General features: G+C 52.7%; 1 protein-coding gene across 3 annotated transcripts; it reads left to right on the plus strand.

Annotated features, from left to right (window-relative positions):
- Positions 1-5,518: 5,518 nt before the first annotated feature.
- On the plus strand, positions 5,519-25,817 carry TNS4 (tensin 4). Of its 3 annotated transcripts, none has more exons than XM_026072848.1 (13): positions 5,519-5,744; positions 12,322-12,976; positions 17,804-18,251; positions 18,480-18,910; positions 19,673-19,759; positions 20,423-20,542; positions 20,886-20,978; positions 21,167-21,244; positions 21,743-21,814; positions 22,743-22,911; positions 23,473-23,541; positions 23,887-23,913; positions 24,491-25,817. In XM_026072848.1, the coding sequence occupies exons 2-13, from the start codon at positions 12,472-12,474 to the stop codon at positions 24,618-24,620; spliced, it is 2,229 nt and encodes a 742-aa protein (XP_025928633.1). In that variant the 5' UTR covers positions 5,519-5,744; positions 12,322-12,471; the 3' UTR covers positions 24,621-25,817. The 3 variants fall into 3 exon arrangements, with proteins under 3 accessions (XP_025928633.1, XP_025928649.1, XP_025928642.1); XM_026072864.1 differs by having other exon boundaries at positions 18,483-18,910; XM_026072857.1 differs by lacking the exon at positions 5,519-5,744 and adding an exon at positions 12,176-12,235.
- The last annotated feature ends 599 nt before the right edge of the window (positions 25,818-26,416 follow it).

Consider the following 26,416-nt stretch of genomic DNA (forward strand, 5'->3'; position numbering starts at 1 on the left):
TGGAAGCCCTCGCGCCACCCGGCATGTGGAGACGGATGCGGAGCACGCTGCTGCAAGCCGTGCCTCTGGCACGCTCCGTGCCGTAACGGCCGCATTTCGATTCCCTCCTGCACAGCCGCATCTGCCGGCTCGGGCAGCCCCGGCCAGCCCGCACCTCAGAGCACGCGGCCGGGTGCACGTGCGAGGGAGGAGCGGGGCCTTTCCCTCGCAACGCTCGTGGCCGTGGGTCTGACTCTCACCTTCACCTGGAGCCCGAGCGCAACAGCAGCGTTGCCCCTGGGCACGGCATGGCTTCTGCGAAGGGTTGCTTTTTCAGTCCGTGAAACTTTACCTTAAAGGTCTAGAAAACAAAAGGTCCTTTTTCCATAAAAGGAGGCTGATTAGTATTCCCTCGGGGGAGCTAAAGGGCCTCGTCACAGCTCTGAGTAAACTATTTTGTTGTTCCAAGAATAAGGGTGACTCACCTGACAGCGGATTAAGCAGCAGTGAGGTCTCCGCAGGAGAGCGCACACGGCTCTTCCAGCGTGCCCTGCAGCGATGGGGTTTAACAGAGCTGTGAAGGGCTGTTTCTTACGCCAGCATGTTTCCAACGTGAGTCTCCAGCTCGAGGTCCCTCCGTCAGGCACCTCGCGCACTCACCTATGTTAGACGCTTGGGCTCAGCATCACCAAGCGGCGGTGGATGCGGTTCCCACGTGTTCCCACGCTGGAAGGAGGGGCTGGTGCGGCTGAGGGTGTCTCCGGCTGTGTTCAGGGGTGTCCTGCCTTGCCTGGCAGAGGGACTGCCGTGCGCTTGGCAGTTCTGGACCTTGGTGGGTACTCCTGGTCCCGTGCCCTGGACCGCGGCACTTTGCCACCATGTCAAAGCCCAGTCAAGTGCGCAGCAGCGTCAGGCATCCCCCAAAGATTTCCCTCTGTGTTGCCTGTGTTTGCTCGTCCTATGGCAGTCCTGACATCTGTCCTAGGAACCTGATAGATCTCCATAGCTTTTTCAGATGGGTATTTCAGGGCTTATTGCATTTTTTTTTTTTTTTTTTACCTTTGAAGGTCCAAAATAGCAACAGTTTGTTTCCTACACAGATTCACTGCTTTATCGACTTCCTGTGAGTCACTTTTGATGTTTTGCGCATGGTTCCGCTTCACTGCCTCTCACATGTCAGGTTTTTGCAAGGTTTTGTGGAGCCCCTGGTGAGAGGGAGATGGTCTCAGAGCATAAATCGGGGCAGAGGCAGAGCATTCCTGAAAAACGCTTGCTTTGGCAGGGGCAGCTGCTTGGGCCAGCTCAGAAATTTCACTGTTTTTCTCTAACTGTCAAATTAATATTTGGTGTTTTATAAGCATGTCCTGGGTAGGGCCGTGCTCAGAGAAATCCGGTTTGCACAGACAGGTCCATTTTAGTTAATGTGAAAAGAAAATGCAGAGGAGGTAACGAAGGCCATCTTCAAGGATTCTGGCACTGATGCAGTGGAGGGGTTTTCCCAGGGTAAAGAAGGACCTGGAGGATTGTTCCCTGTCCCGGCCCTTCCACATGGCCTGGCCGTTTCAGCCCAAGGTCTTTGCCACTCCTTGCTCCCTGGCCTGTGTCCTTCAAAGGTACTGGGTGGCTTCCCTCCACTTACGCAAGCAACAAATCTTCAGGTCTAAGCAGAAGTGACAAATACAGTTTTTTTAACCTTTCCTCCTTGTTAGCACGTGCACATTCCAGGGAAGCATTCCCAAGTCTTATTCATAACCGGTATTTGTTCCTTTGAAAAGGCTCTTTTATGTTTGGTCAGCTCATTGATATCTGTATATTTCTTTTGTTCAAATTCCAGAAAGAAGTAACCATACATTTATAAAACCTACGTGATCCTGAGTATATGGCTATCTGTCTCTCTTGTTATTGAAATAATTTTTCATTCCTTATTTTTCCAGCCTGCTTCTGTTGGGAAGGTCGATCTGTTCTGCAAACAAGCCATTGCACATCAGGCTGTTGCTGGCACTTCTCTGCATTGCCAGTAATCCTGCCCTGAGACAGTACCCATCTTTTGTACTGCAATCAAACAGGAGGGCTCTCAGTCCTATGGGCTCTCTAACTAGAGAGCCAGGGTGAGAATCCTTCAAAGTGCTGTTGTCTGAGGCATTCTTGTCACACGCAGGAAAAGGTGGACTGGAGAGGGCTCAGCTTTCCTTGGCCATCTCCATCTGCCAGATGTGACTAGAGAGGTGTCCCAGTGCCATTCTCCCCCTTCCTCTGATTTCTCTCTGCTGTCTCCTGGGGACAAAAAGAGTTCTCATCCAAGGGTGGCTTTTCCTGGCTGCTAAATACCTGTCCCATTCCTTACCCATCTGCACTGTGTATGTAGAGTATAGAGATATGTTGCTTACAAATGAAGTCTGGGACCTTCAGGGTGGGAAAATTGAAGGTGACCCAGAGGCTGGTTTACGGCAGGATTTTTCATGTAAGTACACCCACATGGCTGACTGGCATGTGGTTCTCTCATAGCCATCCCTGCTTAGAATACAAAATGTCTTGAGTGAATTCAGCGTAACCCGAGTTGAAATAAGGATAAAAATGCCCTAATGCAAACATGTTTTTACACCTGTGCAGCGAAAGGGGTGTTCAGTGATACAGCAAGGATAGTGCAAAATATCCTGTTGTGTTGACAAGCCCTCTGTCCACCTCATTCATTTTTTCCTCTTAATCTTCCCCACGCACTTAGAGTCCAAAGAAGAGCTAATGGCTTGGCGAAAGAGCCACTGAACATCTTGGCTTCACTGCAAAACCAGCAAAACCAAAGCCAAAGGGAAATGTTTTTTCTGAGGGGTCTTGCAATATCGCTGTGTTCATGTTTCAGGGAGGAGTTTGAAATTACAGCAACAAACAAGCCTTTCTCTATAGCAACTGGCCCCTCCAGGACATCTCCGAGTGCCTTACACAATGGAAATGGAAAAGCACTGAGTCGTGAATGCCTCTGCTGCAGATTGAAAGCAACATTAAAGAAGCAACACAGGATTTCAATTTGGCTGTAAAAGTGCCAATAGCAGTAACGATTCAATACCCACTGAAAAAGAATTGCATCATTCTGGGACAGAGAGACCACTTAAAGCCATGGGCAAACTGAACGAGATGTTAAAAGCACAGCAAACATCTTTGCATTTATTTATTGCTGAGAAATAGGTGTCACTGTGATGGAAGCTGCCCTCATTTGTGGATGCCAACCCAGCATCGCAGTCATGTTTGATCTGATTGCCACCTGCTCTCAAACTAGGCATGAACGAGCTCTTAGCTGGTGAGGCCTCCAGGATGAAGCTAGGTGCAAACTAATATGGCAGTCCAGAGCAGGGGTCACTCTTGGACTTGCATGCTCATGTGCCATTTTTCATTGGAGGTGCTTAGCCCTGAACAATACATTTTAGCCTGCTGACAAAGGGTTGAGCTTACCTGGGTTGCAAACCCCTTAGAAGAACCACGTCAAAGCCCAGGTGTCCTCTGAGTGCAGGTTGCAAGCCACTGGACCAGAGCATAAAAGCACCTACCAAAATCCTTCCTCTTCCACCGCAGCCCTTGTGCTTTCCCATTCTGCACTGTCTCTAGCTCCCACAAACATCGCACTTCTCCATAACAGCAAAGCCCAGACCTCCTGCTGAAAGATGACACTGAATAAAACACTCAACTTGAGGGACCTAACCCAGGTCATGGTTGGCCAATGATTCTCCCTGTCTGTTTCCTCCAGCTGAACTCTCTTACTGCTGATGTGGTGCTTGTAGTAATCCTGTTAACGAGCGTCCTCCTCCTGGTTATAAATGCCATTTTTCAAGTACCTCATCAATGGTGAATTTTACCAACCAGAAGAAAGGAAAGCTGCCAGGAGATCACTCACTAATGCAATCTTGCAGCCGTTACAGAAGAAAAGGGGCTGGGGTGGCAGTTACATTCCAGTGAGTACCCGCTGTGAAACACTGTTTACCTAGGGATGTAAAGGAAGGAAAAACAACCAACGGCTGATAGTAAATAAAACGTTGGGAGGATTGTAAAGTGAGATCAAGGAATTATAAGGAAGGCAGTTTATGTGGTGGACTTCCTGATAAAATCGGACATTTCAAAGAGTCACTTAACAGTGGAGCAACATTGCAGTAAACCAAAAGCATTTACGGGCAGCAGAATAGGCAGTTTCCTTGAAGAAGGGTATTTCAGATATATGATTTTAAAGGTTAGTGTTGCTGTGTGGCTCTGTGCCTACTCAAACTGGAAGGAAATCCTTGAGCCAAAATGTACAGTGATCCAAAGACATGTTTGGGGATTATTTATTATCTTCCATTGCAGCAATGCTAAAGGCAACAGCCAGGCAGACTGCTCTGGGCTGGATACTGCGCAAGCAGGAGTTAGGGACACAGTTACCTTAAAGTTTTCTATCTGCTCCCTATAATGTACAGTCAGATAATTGTTCTCAGGGTGTGGATAAACCTGCTTTTTTCAGATCTGGCCAGAGCAGCCCCAGAAGTTTACTGCTGCCCTTTAGCTAGACATGATTGGGAGATCATTTGTTTCCCTTTGCACTCAATTAGACAAGTCTTACTGACAGCACCTTTGCCACACAGGTGGTGATGAAAGGCTAAGGTGTAACCTCTTAAACTGTTCCTCCTGGCCTAGGGCAGGAGGGCTAATTGGTGCCCTCTGCACCAGGGAGCAATAGATATCTCATCTGGAGAGGAGGGGAGAAATCGTGATGCAATGCTCTGGCTGGAGCTCCAGCTTAGCTCCTCTGAGCAGAGTTACCTCTGTCTGCACCAGCTGAAAATCAGCCCCTTGGAGCTATTGCCCCTACCTTTCCATGGCAGTGAAACGCATCCTGGAAAGCCTGGTACAGGAATGCTTCCCATGGGCAGGGTCGCGGTGTGGCCTGCACAAATCCTAGCAGTGTCCTTCCTGTGCTCTTGTTGCAGCCTGCTGTTTCTGGGCCCACAGAAACTGGGTGGCTGAGAGAGGAAAACAAGTGTGGTGTGCTGAAGGTGGATGGGATCAGAAATGGTCCCGTATTGTTGGTCCTCTGCTGCCAACAGGGGTTGGGGACATAGTTCCCCTGGGGCTCGAGCGTTCAGCGCTGGGCTTTGGATGAGCTTGCGCTCAGCAGCTGCGGCACTGGGAAACTCGTGGCATCTCCGCTATGCCTCTGTGCTAGAGCAGCCTTCCCCGGGGTTTAATGACATTGGCTTCTGTGATAATGATGGCTGCAAGCAGTCTCATCTCTCAGGTCCTCTCTAGGAGAATATCAAAGTCCCTCCAAGACGTCTTGTTGCTGTTATGTTCTGGGGCGCAGCAGTGCCAAACCAGCACCTGTATGTCGGAGGGGTGGGGGTACGGTGGGAGCCGCACAACCCTCTTCCTGCCGCCGTGGCTTCCTTCGCCCGACCGAGCAGCTCGGCTGCGCAGCCCCGTGCCGACAGCCTTCCTGTGCCAGCGTGCTCTGGAGGCAGCCTGGCCCCTGGCCAGCGCAGCTCTGGCTCCTTTGTGTCCCGGCGTCTGGGTCTTCCCTCTTGCATTACACCTGGCCTGAGCGGGGCCGCACCCTGCGCGTGGAGGGGCGGCCGAGCAAAGCTCAGCCCAGGTGGGAGGGACTGGGCTCACGTTAAATCCAAGGCTCCCGGAGGACCCAGTCCTTGCACAGACTCACCTTCTTGCTGATTTTAGGAGATCAAGGTGCTGTGAGAGCTATTGCAGCAAGAGCTGTGTGCTGGAGAGGGGAACAAGCAACTGCAGCTCAGGTACCTGCTGAGAGCTGGTTTTAGTGGCCATTTTCGCCTTTTCAATGTCTTTTTCAGGTCCTTTTTTTCCTTCAATCTTCCATGCTAATGTTGTTTGCAAGTTGTATCCATTCCTCTCTTCTCTTCCATCACTTCTGTTTCTTCTTCTGCTGCTGCTGCTTTGCATTTAGCTGATGATTATTCTTGTGCCTTGGGAGAAATCTGCTGCAGAAATCTCAGATATGCCAAGACATGGTTGTTCCTGCCTGAACAATACTGTTGGCTTGCAAAGAGACCAAGTGGTGTTTATTCTGGGTGGGGAGGGCTGTTGGATGTTGTGTTGGAAATGGTATGGTTTTATGCTTATTGCTGAGGCTACGGTTTGGGCTTTCCTCAGTAATCTCTGGGTTTTATTTTGTTAGCAATTACCTTCCTTATTCACCCAGAGCTTGAAGTCTATTTAACATTTCCAGCGGTGTTTGTTGACTATGCATCTGTACAAGTGGTGTAAGATATTTCATTCACTCTGCTGAAGTCTGTTTAGCCTGTAGAAATGAGGCAGTGACCGTGGGTGCGTGTGAGCGTGTGTGCCCCGCGTTCCGGCGGGAGACTGCACTGTGACAGTGTTGGGAACGTTCAAGGCGATAAAAATGCCATGTGGTAGCATGAAGTGTGATTAGCTGGAGAGGGTGGTTCAGGGAGGACTCAGGCAGGTCAGTATCACAAGGTGCTGTTAAACCAGACCCAGAGTCCTGAGGATCTGTCCTTGGATCAGGACAGGACAGCAGAGCGTCGGCATGATTGCAGAGAAGCTGTATCGGTGTGATGATGAAGGTCTGAAGAGGAGAGGGAGAGTATCTGCTCCCACCCCTGGGGTATTGGTGCTTTTTGTCTCTCAGAGCCAAGAGAGGAGCGTGGAGCATGGCTTGCTGCTTTCAGAAGGTTTCAAGCCCTCAGTTTGAGAGTGAGTCCAGAGGAAAGTGAAAGGTGGTGACTGCAGGCTCCAAAGTTTGGGTTTGTTTTGAGACCAAAGGATGCAGCGCTGTACAGTCTCAGTGGGACGACCGCAGGAGGTGTGCAGACCTACAGCGTCCTCCTGCAATGTTTAAAGGTCTGCAGACCCCTCTGTGCAGCAGTTCCCATCCTATCCCTTGCCTTAGCACCCCAGAAATGCTAGGAGACAGCTTCCCTCATGCTGCAATTTTTGACCTAATACTGCTTAAAACAGTCCCACATGGGGACTGAGGTGAGAACTGCCCATGGTCTCAGAAGGGAAAAATCCAGGCTGATGCTCCAAGGAGCTTGTTAGGACGTCTAGAAAATCTCAAGTTCCAGTAACTCATTTCAAACATTCCTAGGATTGGCTAATTGTGTCTATTTCTGAACCTAAATCCTCTTCCAAAGATGCTCTCCTTGCTTTCGCCTCCCTGAGCTTCCTGTGTCCGCTGCTAACCTCGCAAAGAGCTGGAGAGAAAACCCTCCTGGCTTTGTGAAGGGGGACCAGACACTGCTGCGACCGGGCCGGCCACGGGCATCTGTGCTGGGTCTCGTACTCGGAGGAGCTTTAACCAAAGGGAAGATGCCTCCTGGGAGAGGAGAGAGCATGGCAGTGGGAGGGGAAGTCACTGGAGTAGCAATTTCAACATTACTAATAATCCTCCGCATCCAAAGCCCGGGAGACCTCTTTCAGAAGTTTGAAATGTTGCTAAACAAACAAGGCGTTTGGGTTGTTCGCAGCGCGATCGCCGGGGGAGGATGGCTTCTGTTGCTAAAAAACCTTAAGGATTACATTAGAGCGCTTCTCCCTAATGGAGCAAAAAGAACTCCTTTTGTAAGGATCACACCAGCCCTGCCCCCGTCACAGGGCTCCAGGGACCGATCAAATATCTAGAGTTAGTGATGCTGTCTGGAATTTCATAAAGGCTTCTTTTTGCTGCTGAACTTTTTAATCACTCTTGTTTGAGCAGGGGAAGGAGGGCTTTGTCTGACAGTCACCCCTTCTCTCTCGCAAAAGGCCCGGAGCGCTGCCGCTCCTCAGACGCCAGCTGCCTCGTGCTCCAGGTGCCGGACTCCCCGATAGCTGGAAGTATATTAATATTTGCTATGTGATACCGCTGCTCTCTGAGCTCTGCAGGCAAAACATAGCATAACCATGGCAACTATTTTCCCTAACTTCATCAACACACCCTGCTAATCTAGGCAAGTCACCGAGCAGCCCTCTTAACGATTAAAAAGGGTGTAATGAGCTCGCTAAATCCTGGGTGTCCTAGCAGTTCATTCTTCTCTCCCTGGCAAGTGCATATGTAACAGACCTACCAAAAGGTTCCCAGGGCTCACATTTCAAGGAAAAACAACCCAGACTTGGCAGCTGGCAACTGTTATGGTCTTGCTGTTTTGAGGTCTCTGCTCAGGCAGCGAACGGGTCTGTGTCCTGGCTTGTACGTCGTAGCTCCAAATAACCGCGCGGGAACGTCCAGGGCTCTGCGTGTGCAGCTGCCAAGCGAAGCTGAGAGGCAGCGTTTTCGGCATTGCTGTTACCGTGCCCGATCCGCTCGAGGCTGGGGGAAAGCCAGGACGGAGACGGGCCCCGGCGCGTGCTGGAGAGCTGCACGGCGCTCGCTTTGTTCCAGCGGAAACCCGCCAAGCAGGGCAGGGGGTGCTCGGGGGCGGCCGCGGGTGAACCAGGCGCGAGACATCCAAGAGCCTTGCACGGAGGGACTTTGCTCCGCGCGGGGCTCGGCTCCACGTGGCCGGTGCTGCCTGGCTGTGCCGTGTCCCCGGCGGGTTCGTGGAAGGGCAGGCTGCTCGCCGTGCCTCCGGGTGACGTGGCGGCCCCATGGGTGCCGCGCAGGCGGTTATCTAACAGCCCGGGTGTGCCGGGAGCAGCCCTGGCCCCAGGGCACCCTGCTCCTCCCTGCCGCCCGCCTGGCCGGCACCCAGCCTGCCCCGCTCCGGACCCGGCGCGATACCCACTGCATCCGCGCGCGGCGGTCCCGCGGGGTGCTCCGGCTCGGCTCCCGGAGATCGGTGCTGGATGCAGACACCCGGAGCCGGCCCCTTTGCTGGTCGGGGAGCTTTGGGCTCGGGCAGGCTGCGGCAGCTTGGGCTGCGCGGCGGCTCCAGCCTCGCTCAGCCCGGTCTCGGGGGAACAGGCAACCGCCGCACAAAGAGCCTTTATAAGCGTGTCCGTCTCCATCCAAAAGCTGTGACATGTTTGTCCCCTTAGTCTTAGGGAAATTCTGTTCCAGAGTCTGTTTCCAGAAGTTAGAAACTCTGTAATTTCCAGTCTAGATGTGTTTGTGGCCAGCTTATTTCCATTCCTTCAAGTGCTGCTAGCCTTGTCTTAGCCTGGACAGCACTGCTCTTTTCCCTAGTGTTTCTGTACAGAGCAGTGTCATCCTTGCAGCTTCAGCTCGCGCGCCAAGCCCTGCGAGGCACGTCTGCAGCGCGGCCGGGACAGGCAGGGGGTCGCCGCTGCCGGGGTGCGTTGCTGCTGCTGCTGCTGCTGCAGAGCTTGCTCTGCCGCTGGCTCCCGGAGCGAAGGGCATCGCGCCTCGCTGCACGGTGCAGACGTGCCAGTGGCTTCCCTGTGTCAGACAGGCTTCTGCTCCCTGGAGCGCGCTAACGGTCCTCGAGCTGCAGCCTGACCCATGGCCCTGCACAACTGGGGGACAGCTGGGCGCTCACCAGGGCTGTGCACAAGGGTGCTGCTATTCCTGCCTGCTCTTGGAAAGTCCTGACGTTTGTGGGCAGCACTTGTCCTAGGGCTGCACCATGCTGATGGCCAATGGCCATGCTGTGATTAACTGCGTATCCCCAGGTCTTTCTCCTCCCTTGCTCTTTCTAACAGAAAAGCCTGCACCCAAATCTCGAAAATCTTGTTAGGAGTCTGTGTGCAAACTCTCCCTTTAACTAAGGGAAGGGAGGAGAAATGAGGTTTGGAGGTTAATTCTGGCAGCATCAGACATGAAAGATCAAAAACCCAGGGCAGGAGTACAGCAGAGGAGGGAAGCTGTTGCGTGCATGCTCCTGGAACCCCCCGACGGTCCTGGTTCGTGCATACTGCACCTTATTCCTGTACCTACGTAAATTAAAACCAGCCTTGTCTTGTGGGTGCTGACTGGAGCCAGGCAATTCTTCTCCCCAGGGAAGAATCCAATTTTCACTCCATCTAGCTTGTGTTTTTGACCTGGAGTGATTCTTCTTTTTTTATTTAACAAATGCTCCTTCCATATCTTGTATCGTGTTGCACTTCTCACGATGCCGGTGCCAGTGGTGCCACGGCAAACACATGTTCCAAGTCTGGAAACGAGAAAGGGGTAAATGCTCACCTGCGCTAACGCTGTCTGTGCTGCGGGGCTGAGCCTGAATCAGGCCAGAAGAGCAGCAGGTTCCGTGGGCAGCGCAGGCACGGGCAGCCCCGGCCGCCCGCGGGAAAGGGGAACTCGGGTCCTGGCCCACTTCTGCATCCTTTGGGTGGGAGCCTAGAAATGCTGAGGACAAGTAACTACCAGGTGCTGGAAGTGGTGTGGCGAGCTGGGAAGACACCGCGGCCGTGCACCTGGAAAGCCGGTGGTCCCCCTCCGTCCCCTGGCGCCGGGACAGCCCCGGCTCGGCGAGCACGGCCCCGGCGCGGGCAGCGTGGCTGAGCCTCGGGGAGCCGCTGGCTCTGCGTCCCATTGCCATCTGCAGCGTTAATCGGTGTCAGTTACAGTAGAGAGACACCACGTGGCTGCCTGATTTCCAGTTAAAGGCGTCATAGCCGTGTCTCTGCGGTGCTTTCCTTTCTGCAGCGCAGCTGTGCGCGGGATGCATCACTGCTGCCGAGCCTTGCGCGCTGCCCTGCCCGCTGACGCAGTGGGGTCCCTGCCTGGAAAGAAGCGGAATGGCTTTGAAGTATTTACTCACTTCTTGAGTCCTTAAAAACCTCTCCCAGCGCCTGGGTGAGCGGCTGGTGTGAGTCATGATCCGCAGCTAACCTCGGTGCCACTCGCGCTGCGAGTAGCAACAGGCAACAGCAATGTTTTGCTCGTAATTCCCTGATTTTTGTGAGTCTGTTCTATTCTGGGGTGTCTCTTCCTCCAGGAAGAGGACTGGTTTGTCCGGGGTTGTATAACCCGCAGAGGGCAAAGCCAGCCTCTTTCGGCGTCTCGTCGCACTAATAGCTCCCAGCGCCCGGCATGGCAGTTAGTCACCGCTTACCAGACGTGACGCACGCGCCAGCCGAGCGCTTCTGCCCTCCGCCCGCCCCGGGGCTAGAAACCGCCTGAAGTCAACGCGTCTCCTTCCTAATCCTCTGACTCGATAGTTAATCAATCTGAGATAGCCAAGTAAATAAGCCAGTCATTCACGACTGATGCAGGAAAGGACAAATATTTTAATAAGCGTAGCCCACTGTTTGTATGTGTTACGCACGGAGAACCGCACAGGATATGAAAAAGCTAGCCCTGAGCCGTGGGATTAACTCGTTTCGGGGATCCTTCGGCTCCGGTCCCTGGAGGTCCCGCGGTCCCCGCTGATGGGAGAGAGCAGTCGTCCCTATGTAGCTGGCGGGTCGGAGCCCGCAGCCTGGGCCGCCCTTCCCGAGGGCCGGAGCGGAGGGACGCGTCCCTGGGATGCCGCCCGGGCAGCCCTCGCCACGGGGACAGGGGCAATTCGCTCGACTTTTACGTCACCCAGCGCCGAAACGCTGGGTTTGGGTTGTCACAGCGGGTACCGAGGGAAGCCAGGCTTATTTTCTTCATCGTGAGATAAATCGGTTCGGTTCCCCCCGTACATCTGGCGGTAGCTGGTTTTGCTTAATGGCAGCTGCCTGTTGTGTTTGCGTAAAGAGGAGTGCGAGGGAGAACTTCGGTTGGGGGGGAACCTGCTCTCTTCTCTAATGCCGCTGGACAACTTCCTCCACCTCCAAATGATATCATGAGACCTCACACCTGGAAACCCCCCAAGGGAAACCTGCCTTCTGCTGTGCTTTCTTTCTTTTTTAATGGTGAATTAAATAATAATTTGCGTCTAAACTGAAAGCAGAGAGTATTCAAAATTTAACAGCGATCAGATTGCTCAAGCAGCACCTGGCCTGGGAACGCAGGCACATACACGGCGTTCCAGGGCTCAGCTCGCATTGTACTAGCAAAATACAGGGCTCGGATTAAATTAACACCCACTCGCAGAACATTGCTCTGGCAGGCAGCTCCGTCTTTCTGGCCTGCTACAAGTCTGCCATGCGTGGCTTAGGGCTTGCTGCCTGCCGTTGCCTGTTTGGATTGCTTCCGAGAGCCAGGATCCCATTCAAAAGTTGTTAGACTGATGCTTTGTTTCGTTCTTAACCAAGAAAATATCACCGTGCAAATAAAGCAAAACATAACTTTTTAGGCCTTTGAATCCTGAAAATCTGTTGCAGATTAACCCTCCTTGCACTTGCCCAAATGCACGGTGACACCAGGAACAGAGGGCTGGAACTGAGCGGAAAAGAAAGTACAGAGTGACTTATTTTCTTACGAGCTGAATTCCAGGTTTGCACTCCAAATCCCCTTTCTTACAGGCTTTTCCGCTGAAGTCTGAGCATGCCTATAACCGTTCCTCTCTCTGCATTCTTTAGATTCTTCTTCTACTTGAGACGCTGGATTGAAGAAAGGGTCTGAGGTCCCTGGGAGTGAAAGGCGTGTGGCAAACGTATCCTAAAGACGAAGCGGAGGAGGAGGAGGAGGTTTCCTTTGGACTCTGAACTGTCAAACCAGAAAGTAAAAATATGTCACAGGTCATACCAAACCATGTGCTGCGGGTTGGACAGACCGTGTGTGTTGCATCACAGGAGGAAAGCAAAAGCTTACATCCAGCGGGGTACCCGGGCTGCTCTACGCTGCGAACGCAGTGCTGCTACTCAACAGATGGCTGGGCTGACCCGTCCACCATGGTGCGAGCCAAGGCACATTTGCTTCCTAACGGAGGACTGTACAGGACCCACCCTGCGTTCGAGCACGTGGCTTCCCACGCTCAAGGGAAAGGGCAGCAGGATACCTCTTTGGAGAGACCCAATGTCTCTTGTCAGCCAAAGGCGGAGGACACCAGCGTGGATCCTGATGCTCACGTGGTGTCTCCTACCTTGGATATATCAATAGAAAGTCTCAACCAGCTGATCCTGGAAATCGATCCAACCTTTCAGCCACTCACATGCAAGCCGGTGAAGGATGCTGTCCAACCTGCTTCTCAGAGTGACCTTGCTGCAACCAAGAAACGAGATCCAGAGGCAACAGGTGAGACAAAAAATCATCCTGATTTAGCGGAGCCAGCATAGCTCATACTTTACCTTAGTAAAGTCCAAGGAGTGATGCTGTCCACACACCAGCCGCGGACCGGTGCATGCAGAGTGAGGTCCTGTGCACTTGTGAAGGCCTGGAAACAGGGCCTTGATGACATCCCCCTTCGTCCCAAGTGGGGTTGATGTTTCGCAGGGGATACTGTCTCCTGTCACACCAGTGCTTGACATAAAGGAGCAGGCGAGCAGCTTGTGTATCCAGGCTGATTGCCCTTCTGCCTAACTGGTGTACTTAGGTGGCCCTGGTCTGATTACTTTTGAAATGTCGCGTGTCCAGCTAGCTCAGCAGGAGCCAAAAGGAACGGGGAGAACAGCCCTTAATTCAATCTGATATCTTTTTGCCTGTGTGTGGAGAGAATGTTTCTCAAGAGAAATTAGACTTGTAGCTCTCTGTAAACTCCTAATCCAAGTTATTACCCTCAATAACTAGAGACAGGCGCTGACCTCTGCATGTAACGTCTGTAATGTGTTTAACCTCACAGCAAAGCCCCAGTTCTACGAAAGGGCACTGGAGCCTTTCCCAGGGTCATACTTGACCTGTGGAAGCACAAGGATTTGAAGCCAGATTTCCAAAGCCCTGGGCTAAGGTACTGATCGTTACACAACCCTTCCAATTTAAATGTTCCGAATGATTTTGCAAGGGAGATTCCTTTTACAGGGCTTGTACACTCCTCCAGCAGCATACCTGGCATACGCAACGCTGAACATCATCAGGACGTACCAACCCCTCTTTCCGCTCTCATCCCTGGGTGCCTTACGTGAACCCTCTGCAACACCTCGCTGTCATCTCTGCAATCCAAAGCTGTGCTACATGTGCTGCTTCTGGCCCAGGCTTTTCTTGCCTACCACTCTTCCGCAGTGCGTTAGCTGGCCAATGCATTATGCACACAGTAACTCGAAGCAGACTGTGTGCTGCATGCTGCAGCACATCTTCTGCTACACCAGCTACTGGAGAATAGATCTCTGATGTGAGTAGGTGCCTAAAGATTCAGGCTCAGTGCTTCTGAAAATCCTTATTGCCTATCTGCATCTTCGGATACCAAAATACCTTGAAAATCTGTCCCCAGACCTCGTTCCAGAGGAGGGTCAAATGACAGGATATTAAAAGCATGAAACAAATTCTGTTCTCCCTGAGCCCTCATGAAAGCTTCTACATGAGGAATGTGGGGTTGGAGGAGGACATGGTGTACGTCTTAAAGTGCACCGAGCTGTAGCCCCGGCAGGTGTGAGTTCGCTGATGCATGAACAGGGAAGCAGATAAGCGGAAGCCGAGGAGCGTGGAGGTCACAGCGGTGTGAGCACGCAGCTGGGCTTGGGCATTTCTGGAGCAAGCGGTATACGTGCGTCCAGCTTCACCGAGACAGCAGGGGGTGGCCTTGCAGATAAAGTACTGTGACAAAGTGCAAGTTCAACTCCTTGCTCCTCAGGCTGGTTTTTAGAGACATTTAAATGCCTCTTCTAGGCATCGCACTCAAAGGCTGGATTCCCGAGGAGCTCAGCAGACAGCGAGTGTGCAAGTGATTTTGAAAATCTGGCTCCAAGTGTGGAAATGAACATCTGGAAATCTGGCCCTGAATTCAGTGGGAAAAGTCTCACTTCAGCTTTCATTATCTTTTAACGACTCTTCTCTTTTACATAAACCTTCTGTTGCTGTACTCCATCCCGGGGAGCATGAGGGGAACACGCACTTCGCCCATGTTTTCTTGCTGCGGCCAGATGCAACCTCTGTCTACGCTGCTGTTCCCACTGGTGCTGTCGCTCCAGCTGCCACCATAGATCTGCTCCGTGAAGGCTCCCTGCCTCCATTTCCTCCTCCGGACAGTACAGGGAGGGACTGTACAATTTCCCATTGCACCTTCTGAATAATTTCTATGCCTCTCTTTTCTGCCTAAGGTGTGAAGGTACAAGTCTGTGAGGAACTGAAACCAGAGATGGCTACTTTGTGTGTGTGTGTGTATCTATATATTTATATGTGTATATGTTTATTTGCCACCCCACCCCATTTTGGCTGCAAATCCATTGTCTTTTAGTGAATTGCTTTAAAGGAAAGAGAGCAGGAGGAGCTGATGGGAGAGTTCCCTGCAAAACACAGCCAGTTGACGTGAAGGCTGGTAGGAGATGGATGGTGCCCAAGGAGCACCCGAGAGAGGTTTTGTTCTTGTCTAGTGGAAAATATGCTGAGGGCTTTTAAGTTTTCCATCAAGGGAGAGTTTGCATACTAGATGCTGTAGTTATACAAGACAAATTACCCCTGGTACTAATCGTTCTTTGAGGAGACCAGTCCTCTCAGCTTGCGTGAGAGTCAGACTTAGTATTTGTGGGACTTCTGCCACTCCTTGATGTTGAAAGAATTGCCAAGATCCTGAGCAAATATTTAAGGCTTAACCACATCTGATAAGCAAAAGCCTCAACAGGAGGCAAAGGGCCTTATTAGCCCAGTGCACAGATACTTTTCAGTTATTTCTGTAAAGGACAGTTAAAAGACACATTTCTTTTCCCCTTTTGAGGGAGACATTAACAAAAAGTGTCCAGCCAAGATCTTGTTACAAGGGCTTTGCACACTGATACCAGAACCATGTGGTCCATGAGCCTTTCCAAGGACGGGCTTTGAAGGAACTACTGTTGGCTTTCAAAGGCAGTAAGGGTGTGGGACAGGGAAGCTGCAGCTCTGATTCATTCCCAGAGCATGGTCCAGCTGCGTTCCCACCAGAGACCACCAATTCTGGCTTAACGGGGTTCTTCAGCGGCTGTCAGTTGGCTGTGCCGATTCAATCCTGCGCTTAGGTTGGCTTGGAGAAGTGGCTCAAAGAGTAACTTTTGTACAGGCTTGTGCTTTTCCTAGTCATCAAACTTATGCCCCAGAGGTCTGGTTGTTCCTTGCAGTAAACAGTGATTGCAGTACTTGGCAATGCGCAGTTAGCTGCTCTCCCCAGGCTGGATACTCTTAACTGTAGGTTCTAGGGCAGGATTTAGGCATAATGAAATTAACTGCAAAGAAACTCAAGATTTTTAAGATCAGTTTTTAACTGCTGCAGCAAAAAAGTTTTCCCTCTCCAACAAACACCTTTAAGCATGAGAGCAAGAAACCGTCATAAATTCCATGGCAGAACAAGATACAGGAGCTGAAAACAAAGCTGGACATGTTCAGACTAGAAATAAGGTGCACAGATTTAGCAGTGAAGGTGATTAACCACTGGAACAACTTCCCTGGGGAGGAGGTGAATTCGCCATTGCTGCAAGTCCTTAAATCAAAGCTGAGAGTCTCTTTCTAAAAGGCACCTTCTAGCTCAGCGAGAATTTATGGCCTTGTTCAAGGAACTGGTAGGTGAAAATCCCTTTGCAGGGAAGCCGGAACCAATCATGACATTTCCCTCTCGGCTTAAAATCAGTGAGACTGAGCACAGCCTCCAGAGCTCTGGTTTTACACCTAAGTCCTTTGAACCTAGTGTGTCTGTGGAAGACGAAACGGCCCCTTTCTGGAGGAAGGTCCCGGTCTTGTATTTGATAGTGTGGCCTATAGCTTAGTTTAGCTCGTCTCCTTTCTGCTGTATGTGTCCTTTGCGACAGCAGAGGTGTTCGAAGCCACATCTGGCAGGCGGGAGCTTGGCTCCAGGGAATAGGGCACAGCGGGGCTTTGCGAACGTGGCCGGCTCGTAGAGGTGGTGCGTCCTGCGGCTGATGTGCAGCAGAAACCTGGGTGCAGGAGCCAGGCCCCCCCTCGTGCTGCCGGCGAGCTTTTGTTGAAGGTCTGGCAGCAAGCCGTGCTCCGTCAGATGCGTTACCTTTTAAGCGACTGCAAGCAAGGGGGGCTAGGAGGTGCGGTGCCTGCCCTGAGCACGCGTGGAATAGCAGGAGGAAACACACAGTAGAACATGGGCACGGAAGCTGCCTGGGAAATGATTTCGCTGCTGAAGGGACTCCCGCAGGTGGGAACAGGGGGAGGCAGAGAGCCGGCCCCTGTGCTGGGCTACGCGCTCGCCGTTGGCACGCGTGGTCCCTTACCCGATAGCCAAAGCCCCGTGATTGCCCTTGTCCCATGTGACTCCCCGCCACCTTCAGCTCCCCAGCTGCGGCGCAGATGTCCAGCTGTGCCTGGGGCCAGGTGACGTTCACCCCGTGCTCATCCACCCCGGCGAGCTTTAGGGCCTTAAATGGGTGTGCAGGGACATGCGTTTCCCCCAGGAAGCGCCGGCTGCCTTGGGCACCCTCTGAATCTGATGTAATCCCTCGAGGGAGCAGCCAGATGTTTTTCTCTTGAGTCAGGTACAAACAGAGCTGCTGCTGGAGGAAACACCCGCCGCTCGCTGCAGGTCTCGGCAAGCGCCAGCTGTGTAATCCTTGCAAAGGGGGTTCGGTGCAGTCAGATATGACCGTACGTAACCCGTCCTCCCGCAGCGCCTGCCAGCGCTTGGGTGGGTCACTGCAACTTGGTATCAGTGAAGAAATCAGCCCTTATAGGGGCTTAATGAAAGCCCAGCGTTGGGCCGTGCCGGTCTTTCCCGCCAAGCACTGCGATCCTCGCCGGGGAAAGGCAGCCCTGCGGCTGCTCGCGCGGCCACGCGGCTGCCGAGCCGCCCTGCCGCGGTGGAAGCGGCTGCAGGGCCACGCACTGGGCGAGCGGCACCCCCCGCCCTCCCTGCAGGGGCTGGAAACTGGAGCCAAAATTAATAACGAGAAGAGCAGAGACACGTATCCCCCACGGAGCTTAGCTAACGAACCTGACTCAAACGCTGAATTGCTAACAACCTCCTGTTTCTTCCTCCAGACTTCAAATACATAGAGATGACGCCAGCCAGAGCCAAGTGTCCTGAGCTGCTGCAGGGCTCCCCAAGCCCGTCTGGCACGCCGTTCTCGAGGTCCCCACAAGGCACCGGCTTCTTGCCCCAAAAAGGGGGATTCAGAGGCAACTACAGCACGAATGGCAGCGTGGTCTTCTCGAGCCCCCCAGGGCCTGAGAGCCCCCGGGCAGGCCCCCTAAGCTGCGCTGCCTCCCAGACCTGCAGCAAAGCATCGGAGTGCATCGCCATCCCCCAGCGGTGCGCTGCTGGACAGAAGGACAGCATCTCCTACGGCCCAAGCGCTCTCCTCGGCACGTCACCGGGCTTGGACAATTTGCTGAAGCCCTTGCATGTTGTGAGGGCACAGCAAAGGACCAGCGGGATCTCCCTGCTGTCCACCAGTCCTGGATCGGACACCAGTTATGTCCTTGGAAGGTAAATGCAGCCTGGTGTCTCTGCCTGGGGCTGGTGATGGGAGATGAAAGGGGCATGGGACAGCTACCCCCAGTCCTGTTGTCCAGGGCCTTCCTCCTCGGGGGCGAGTTAACATCTAAGCAGGGCTGAGCTCTCCTTGTAGCTGCAGTCTCCGGGGTGGTCTGTGCGTTAGGTTCCGACTAAACAGCTCCTGCCAATTGCCTTCTGCTCTGTGTCTTCCTCTTGCAGCAGCACCTACTCACTGCACAACGATGATTCAGATGCTCACCCCGCTGCTGGCTGCTCGGCTGACTGCCCGTCCCCTGCAGGATCCCTTGGCAGCCCCTACCCATCTTCCCCAAGCGTCAGATCTCACGCTGGAGAAGCCTTTGGCCTGGGCTCCCTCCAGCCCGGGTTAACCTGCTCCACCAAAGCCAATATGTCCCCGTCCCAGAAGGGCCAGGCCAGCAGCTGCCCCCCTTCCATCCTCAACTCCACAGCTGACATCCCAGTACTGCTGGTGAACGGGTGCCTGGAGCGAGGAGACGCATCTCCTCGGCTGACCAGAGGCCCTCCAGCCTCAGTGAAGCAGAGCCCTCCTCCCAGCTGTGGTCTGTCCCCTGGGCTCGGTGGCTTGAACAACGCGCTCTCTGCACCGGTGCTCTCCTGCGTCTCTGACAGTAAGTCTTCTCCCTGCCGCAGGGCAGTGCTCAGGGGTGGAGGAACCCTGCATCAACCATGGTGTTTCCTTCAACAAGATCCTAGGGCATATGTTCAACAGGCAGAAATGTCCTGGTCCCACTGGAGGAGGTGCAGATATGTTTGTTTATAGCCACTGAGAACAAGGACCATAATGTTGTCATTTCATGCTTGTTGGGGGACTCAGAACATGTGGGGAGGAGGGGTTAGGGTTCCAGTTTGCTCTGGAGGACATCGAAAAATATCCAAAGTCTATAAGGTCCTCCATTCAAGAGCAAACAACAGGACTATTGTTCGCTGGAGGAGATTAGCAGAGGCAGCTGTCAGGGCAGAGTGTTTTAATTGGGATTCTCATGGGAAAAGGAGGAGGGCTGTAGCAGGTCAGATCCTCAGCTGGTGTAAATCACCATGGTCCAGTGGACTTCTGTAGGGCTGGGCAGACTGGTACTGCCAGGGGACTTCATGTGCTGCCTCTCAGCTCTGTCACAGCATGCCAAGAAAGATAATTGTGTGCAGAATGAATTATTCTGAGTAGCAGGGAGGAAGCTCTGATCAAAAGGATTGAAAAAACACTTCAACCCTGGCCAGCTTGAAAGAGAAACATCTTTGTTAGGGCTCTGTTCTCCTCAGTGATGTCTGTTGTGAAGGTCTTTAGGGTTTACATCCCTGACACACAGCCTCTCTCTCTCTGTGAAGAGGATTCATATTCCTTGCTCTGCTTGAAGGAGTTACATCTCTTGCAGGTCCCCTCAGAGACGGGCAACCAACCATGAAGTTTGTGATGGACACATCGAAATACTGGTTCAAGCCAAGCATAACACGGGAACAAGGTAACACAAGTGTCTTTGCCAGGATAATCCCATATTAAGCTTTCTCTCTGCAAGTCGGCAGGAATACTGGCTGTTCCTCAGAGTGGAATCTGCTTCTCTGCGGTAGATCAGTTCAGCTGCTACCAGTGCTGAGGTCCTGGAGTGACTTGATGATGGCAATGAAAAACATTCTGGGAGCTGGTGGGCATGGAGAGATCCGCTCACTAGTCAAGATGGAAGGCTCAGGGATGCAAGCTGTGCCACGGCTCCATCTGTACCCTCCAGGTCCAGGGAAGCTTGGCCTGCTTTTGTAACCGTGGCATTAATCAACATGGCTCTGAAAGGGGCTGACTCTATTCTGCAGTTCCCAGAGTCCAAGTCCCTGAGCCCCCGGGGACAGGTGACCTGCAGGGGTGAGCCAGGGCCCCTGAGACAGAAAGTACATTTACTGCTTGAGCTGCCCTTGCAGGCAGCAGGCTACTAGCCGCTGCGGAGCTGCGTAGTGCTGTGGCACTGCAGTCTGTACCTGCACAAAGGACGTGTGAGCGCTCAGCAGCCTCTCCTGATTATTTCTTGCTGCTGCCAAGGAATGACTCCCAGCGAGAGCATCGGCAGGATGCTAAATACAAGGAGGGGAGGTTCCACCTGTTTTGCTTGGCTCAGTCTCTGCCTGTGCTTTGACAGCTATCCAGCTGCTGAAGGACAAGGAGCCAGGCACGTTCATTGTGCGAGACAGCACGTCGTACCGGGGTTCTTTTGGACTGGCGATGAAGGTTCTTGTCTCCCCGTCCGGCAGCCAGACAGGTACAGGGATTCACTCACAAAGGTGGTGTTTTGCTTCAGGGTGTTAAGTGAAACTGGCCGAACTGCGCAGTGTTTAAACAAGCTAAAAAGCAGCAGGACTCTTGTTCTGCGAAAGAGGCTAGAACTGGGATGTGTGCATGCCCGCTCATCCCCGCGCAGGGAGCCCTGCAGCGCTCCTGCCCACGAAGAGCACCAGCCCCAGCGGGTGCCCTGGGGCAGCAGCGCTGGGCACTGCCTCTGCCCTGGCCTCCTGCCGCAGTGACCCCGGGGTGGGCCGGAGAGGGCAGGGGAGAAACAACTGCACCAGTGCTGGCGCTGACGCTCTCTTCAATCTTGCTTGAAGGCGATGACAGCAGTGACCTCGTCCGGCACTTCCTCATTGAGTCCTCTGCCAAAGGGGTGCACTTGAAAGGAGCCAGTGAGGAGCTGTATTTTGGTAAGGACGATGCCACCCCCAGGAGCAGCCTGGCGGTTTCGTGAGGTGTCTTCCAAAAGCCCCTCACAGCACCAGCCAGGACCAGAGCTCCTTTGCAGCCTTGCAGTGAGCTTGCTATGCCCACCCTGGCTCGGGTGGGAGATTTCAGGCACCGGGGCCCTTGCTGACCACGCAGTTCTGTGTTGCAGGGAGCCTCTCCGCCTTTGTGTATCAGCACGCCATCACGCCCCTGGCGCTGCCCTGCAAGCTCAGCATCCCCACCCGAGGTAGGTGCCTGAAGCAGGAGGCCAACGGGAAGGAGTCACAGGCAGGAGAGATGCTCCAGGCAGTCCCTCCTGGCCTCCGGGTCTGGGGAAATGGCAGAGCAAGGGTGACCTGTCAGCAGCACGTGGTCCAGCAGTGGGGAGGGGGCTGAACGGCTCAGGTGCCCCTGTGGGAAGGGCGAGCAGAAATGTGGCTGGTTGCCCTGGCTGTAGACGGAGCAGGGAACCGCAGGTCCTGACTTGAGCATGAGACAGTGATGACTTGCTCTTGCTGGGGATGGAGGGTGGTCAGCCATGCACATCGGGGAGGGAGGGCTGCTGAGGGTGGGGAGATCGGAGGTGAAGAGAGCCAGGAGAGCCATGGAAGAGGGGGGTGGAGGACAATTAAATTAATTGCTGCTCTAAAAGCCTGCAATTCACACAGTCCTAGTCCTTGTGTGCCCTCTGCATGAAAAGGAATTTCACCGTGGACATCGGTGCTTCTGTTTGTTGTTTGTGCAGATCTTGCCGATGGAGAAAATAGCCCAGACTGTGCTCCAGAATCAGCGGTGTCCCTGCTGAAGAAATCTGCTGGTGAGGAAAGGATCAGGGCCCTTTGACCAAGGAACAGTTGAATTTCCCCTAGCTAGAGCTTCAGGCTTGAAAAGACAGTTCTTGAGTTCCCAAGCCTGATAAAAGACCCTAAACTTTTCTGATTTCCAGTGTCCCTTGATTTTTAAGCCACTTTCCTGATTTTGTCTAGCTGGTGGGTTTTGAACCTCTGGAGTCCCTAGGACAGGGATAGCGCAGTCTGGAGCTCTTTAAAGCCACTGTTTAGTTACACTGCTGTGGGACTTTATGGGAGATGCTTAGAAACTCTACACCAGGAAGGGAAGAACGTCTTTGCTTCACTTCTGCACCCTGGTGTCCAGAGCCCATGTTCAGCGGTGGATGGGCTCCAGGTGAGAACAGAGAGTGAGGGGGAGGAGACAGCGCTGACGGGGTCACAGCATAGTCGTGGGAATCAGAAACTACTTTGTTTTGCTGGAAATTCTGAAAAATAAGTTGGCAAGCTGAAAAGTTTAGTTTGACCCAGAACAGTCCTTTAAACATTTCAATCAGCCTGAAATGTCATGTTTTAGGTTGGGCTTGAGCAGTTAGTCAGCTTGGGGTATTTCTGCTTTTCATTAAAGGAAATATGTAATAAACAGGGGAAAAAAAATCCAAATGTGACATTTAGAAGCCGGAAATTAAATACTTCGACTTTTAAAACAATTAGTGCAAAGAATTAAAGTAAACCAAAATAAGTTTGTGAAATATTTCTGAGTCACCGAATCTTTAATTTGCATCTGGCCCTCCAAAATGCATCCAGTTCTGCATGATGATGCCTGGGACCTGGTTCTGGGCCTGGTACTTTTGTGCTAGGTGCTGTATGTACTTGGAGCAGAGAGATGCTAGAGTAATGTCCAAGGGGGCTGAGGGCCCCTGGGCTGCTAACCTTGGCTCTGTGCTGTCCTTGCAGTGTGCAATGTCTTGTACCTTAACTCGGTGAACATGGAGACGCTCACAGGAGCCCCGGCCATCCAGAAAGCCATCTCCTCCACCTTCGAGCTGGAGACGCTGCCCACACCCACCCTTGTGCACTTCAAAGCGACCGAGCAGGGAATCACGCTGACGGACATCCAGAGAAAGTAAGAACGGCACTGGGGACACAAAGCGCTGCCCTGCCCTGCTCTCCGTCTGATGCCGCAGCCAAGGGCTCACCTAGGGTGAGATCCTGGTGGGAGTGAACAGGGGGAAAGTTAAATGCCTTGTGAAAATGCAGCTCGTTCTTGAATCCTCAGATCTGAGCACAGCTTTCTTTTTGCCTGTTATTCTGCCAACTTGCTGATTTGCAGCATATCAAGAAAAACTGGCCTGCTAGGACAAATCCATGTTGTAATCCGGGGATGGACTTAACCCCTTATTTTTACAGCACAGGGCACGATTCTGCTTTAAATGAAGTTAGTGGCAACATTTCAATGGTCTTTCAACAGTGGGAGGCAGGACGAGGCTGAACCCAAGAACCGCGCGCGGTTTGCCAGCGGTCAGCTCCGAGGCCGGCCCTCGGGAGAAGGGCCTCCACACCTCCCCTTCCCAGCAGCCAGAAGTGCTCCAGAGCAACTGGACTTTGCAAATGTCTGTTTCTCCCACCAGCCTTGTCCAGGCACTTTCCTTTTCTAACGCTGCGTTCTGCTCCTCTCCCCTGACAGGGTGTTTTTCAGAAGACACTATCCCTTGGCTGCCATCAGGTTCTGTGGGATGGATCCTGAAAACAGAAAGTGAGTTAGCTGCTCTGTGGGTTGAGACCCTTCACGCTAGTAAAAGCTGCTGTTGAGTAGTGCTCGTTCTGCCGTGGCTCCCCGCGGGGCCCCCGTGCCTCCCGCCAGGGAGAGCAGGGTGATTCCCGCGGAGCCGAGCGTGGCCCTGGGGCCGAACACCCGCGCTAGGAAGTGCTGCTCCGATCTCCTGCGCTGCTTAAATTCCCAGACAACCAGATGCACAGTTCCCCCACCCCAGGCTTAACCTGCAGGGGTTTTTAGCTAAATATAAACCTTGACTTTGCAGCTAGCTGAATGAGTTAAATATCACTCTTCTGAACAAATCCAATTCTGTTCTTCCTTCAGGTGGCAGAAGTACTGCAGGGCTTCAAGGTAAGACTTGCCCAAGGACCTCCCATAACGTCAGCATGCCGATGAAAACCCAGGGGGGAGATGGCTGCTTTGATTCAGCCTTGACTCTTGAGTGGGGTGTGTTGCAAGCCTTTACGGAAGCAACACAGAACTGAAGCTTAAAAATGAATCGGGGTTGCAATAGACATTAACGTGGTGGCTGGAAGAGTTGTGGGACGAATGAGTGAAGCTTTATGGAGTCTTTGCTCTGAAGGTTTAGACGCAAGGGTGAGATAATGCCCAATGTTCTCTGTGTCCCCTTAAATAGAAAGTAGCCATCCGAATCCTTTAACCTTCCCCGAGTTGCTTGTTTGCTCTGGACTCAGGAAGTGAGTTGATATCTGGCTCTACCTTGTGTTCAAGAAACTTTTTACAGTTGGGAAGGCCTTGCCAGAAATACTTCTCCCAATTGTTTTCCTTCCAAGTAAACGTGATTGGGGAACAGGCCAAGGCAGAGCTGTTGGAGCTGGGATTTTGCTTTGTGGCTGGGGCTAGTTTAAGCATATTCCTTTGGATTCCTGCATGCAAACTAAATAAGACTCTCTCTTCTTTTTCAAAGAATCTTTGGGTTTGTGGCCAAAAGCCAAACAGATTCGGAGAATCTCTGTCACCTGTTTGCAGAGTACGACACTGTGCAGCCAGCGTCTCTTGTGATCGACTTTGTCAGAAAGCTTCTGCCAGGTCTGTAGAGGACATAAACCCTGGGACAGCTCAGGGCCGGTGGCTGCCCACATACTGCTGAGACGGTTCCTCACTTTTTACTGCTTCTGGGTTGCATTTTGGCAACAGCTCATATTTATATTTTTTTGTTACATACTGTCATGTCAAGAGTTTCAGTTAAAGATTTTATACTCACTGCTCAGTTCTTGGAAGCCTCTGGTGGAATCAGATGTTCTTTCAAGGCCTCCATGTGGAATCATATGGAAGCGTTCACTACGATGGCAAATGCGTCAGGATCCCAACACGCGGAAAGCTGTGCCTGGCTCGAGAGTAGACGCGTGTGGGAGAAAGCTGGGCTTGCCTTACGAAACTGCTGGCTCGCTCACCTGGCATGCGCCGTTTTATTTTCTCCATGGAGGATTGAAATACTCTGGCTAAGATTCCTACCAATGCTGGGGGATGCCTTGACTGTGGGGTGTCCAATCTGAGGCACGTTTTGGGGAGCCGAGCTCCCACCTTCAGAGACTCAGCCTTGACGCCCCCCTCGCTCCCAATGGCGAGGGAGGGAAGGTCTGTTAGAGACAGGGAGATGGCTCTCTACCTTGAAGACAGACCTGTATCAGAAGGCAGTTTTGCAAATCAAAGTATATAAAAATCTCTAGACCCTGCTGAAGAATCCTGCTTCCCTAAAAGAGCAAGAAGCATCAAAAAGGCCGAAATGTCAGAACAGCGTATTTCTGCCAGGTGCTGGTAAATTCTCTTGCCCTTTTTCGCAAAGCAGGGTTACAAACTAGCTCAACCTACATGCTTTGCGATAAGCTGAGAAGTAAATGTTGACATTTTCATGACAGTAAAACACTCGGTTTTTGGACGTGACTTTCGTGAATTTGGGCCAGATCCTCAGATGACGTAAATTGGCGTAGCCTCGTGGAAGTCAGCGCTGCTGTGATTTACACCAGCTGAAGATCCAGCTCTTGCTGCAATGTCAGAGCGGAGTAGAGCTGCTCTGAATCTAACATATAATCTTCTCTTCTCCCACTTGCTTACCTTGTTCCACTGTATTGTTTTAATTTGGGCTGTGTGCTAACAAACCCCGCTTAAGGGTTTTTTCAATAAAACTGGTGGATCGTTTATCTCGCCACAAACACAGAGACTTTAGCAATTGAAATATGCTGCTTCGCTCTCTTAAACTGCCAAGTGTATGTATGCGTTGTACATAAGGAAAAAGTCGCTATCCTCCAGCAAGACTTTGAAACGGCATCCAAATGAAACAGCTCTTTGGCAACGATGAAAACAACTCTATGAGTTACTGAGACTTGCTGTATCGGGGAGGGGGGAGCACCCGGCCTCGAGAAGAGAAACTAAAGGTTTTGTCAGCCTCGGGTCTGCGTCGGGGCGCTGCCCGGGAAAGCGGCGGCGGGAGGTGGCAGCCGTGGCTAACTCGCCCCCGAGCGCGCCACAGCCTCGCGTCCCGGGCAGCGGGCTCCTTTCCGAAACCGTGGCTCCGTACGTGTGGCAAGCGTTTCTAGAGCACGCCGGCGGAGGCACGCAAGGCTGGAAGGGCTCGGGAGCACGGGCTGGAAGTGGGTGCAGGGCCGGTGCGCGGCGGCCTGGGGGAGAGGCGCCGTGCTGGGCCCCTGGGCGCTGCACCGGCAAACCCGGAGCTGCTGGAGAAAGCCATGATCTCCGCTCGGCTTCACTTGGTTTGGGCTCGGCCCTCGCTGTCCCCCCCCCCCCGTGCAGCCCAGGTCCGGCACAGCCCAGCACCGAGCATGCTTGCACCCAGCTCCATGGGTTCATGCATCCCTCGGCTGCTCCGAATCCA

The sequence above is a fragment of the Apteryx rowi genome, unplaced genomic scaffold (assembly GCF_003343035.1).
Source record: "Apteryx rowi isolate R43461 unplaced genomic scaffold, aptRow1 scaffold_1092, whole genome shotgun sequence".
NCBI classification, from domain to species: domain Eukaryota; kingdom Metazoa; phylum Chordata; class Aves; order Apterygiformes; family Apterygidae; genus Apteryx; species Apteryx rowi.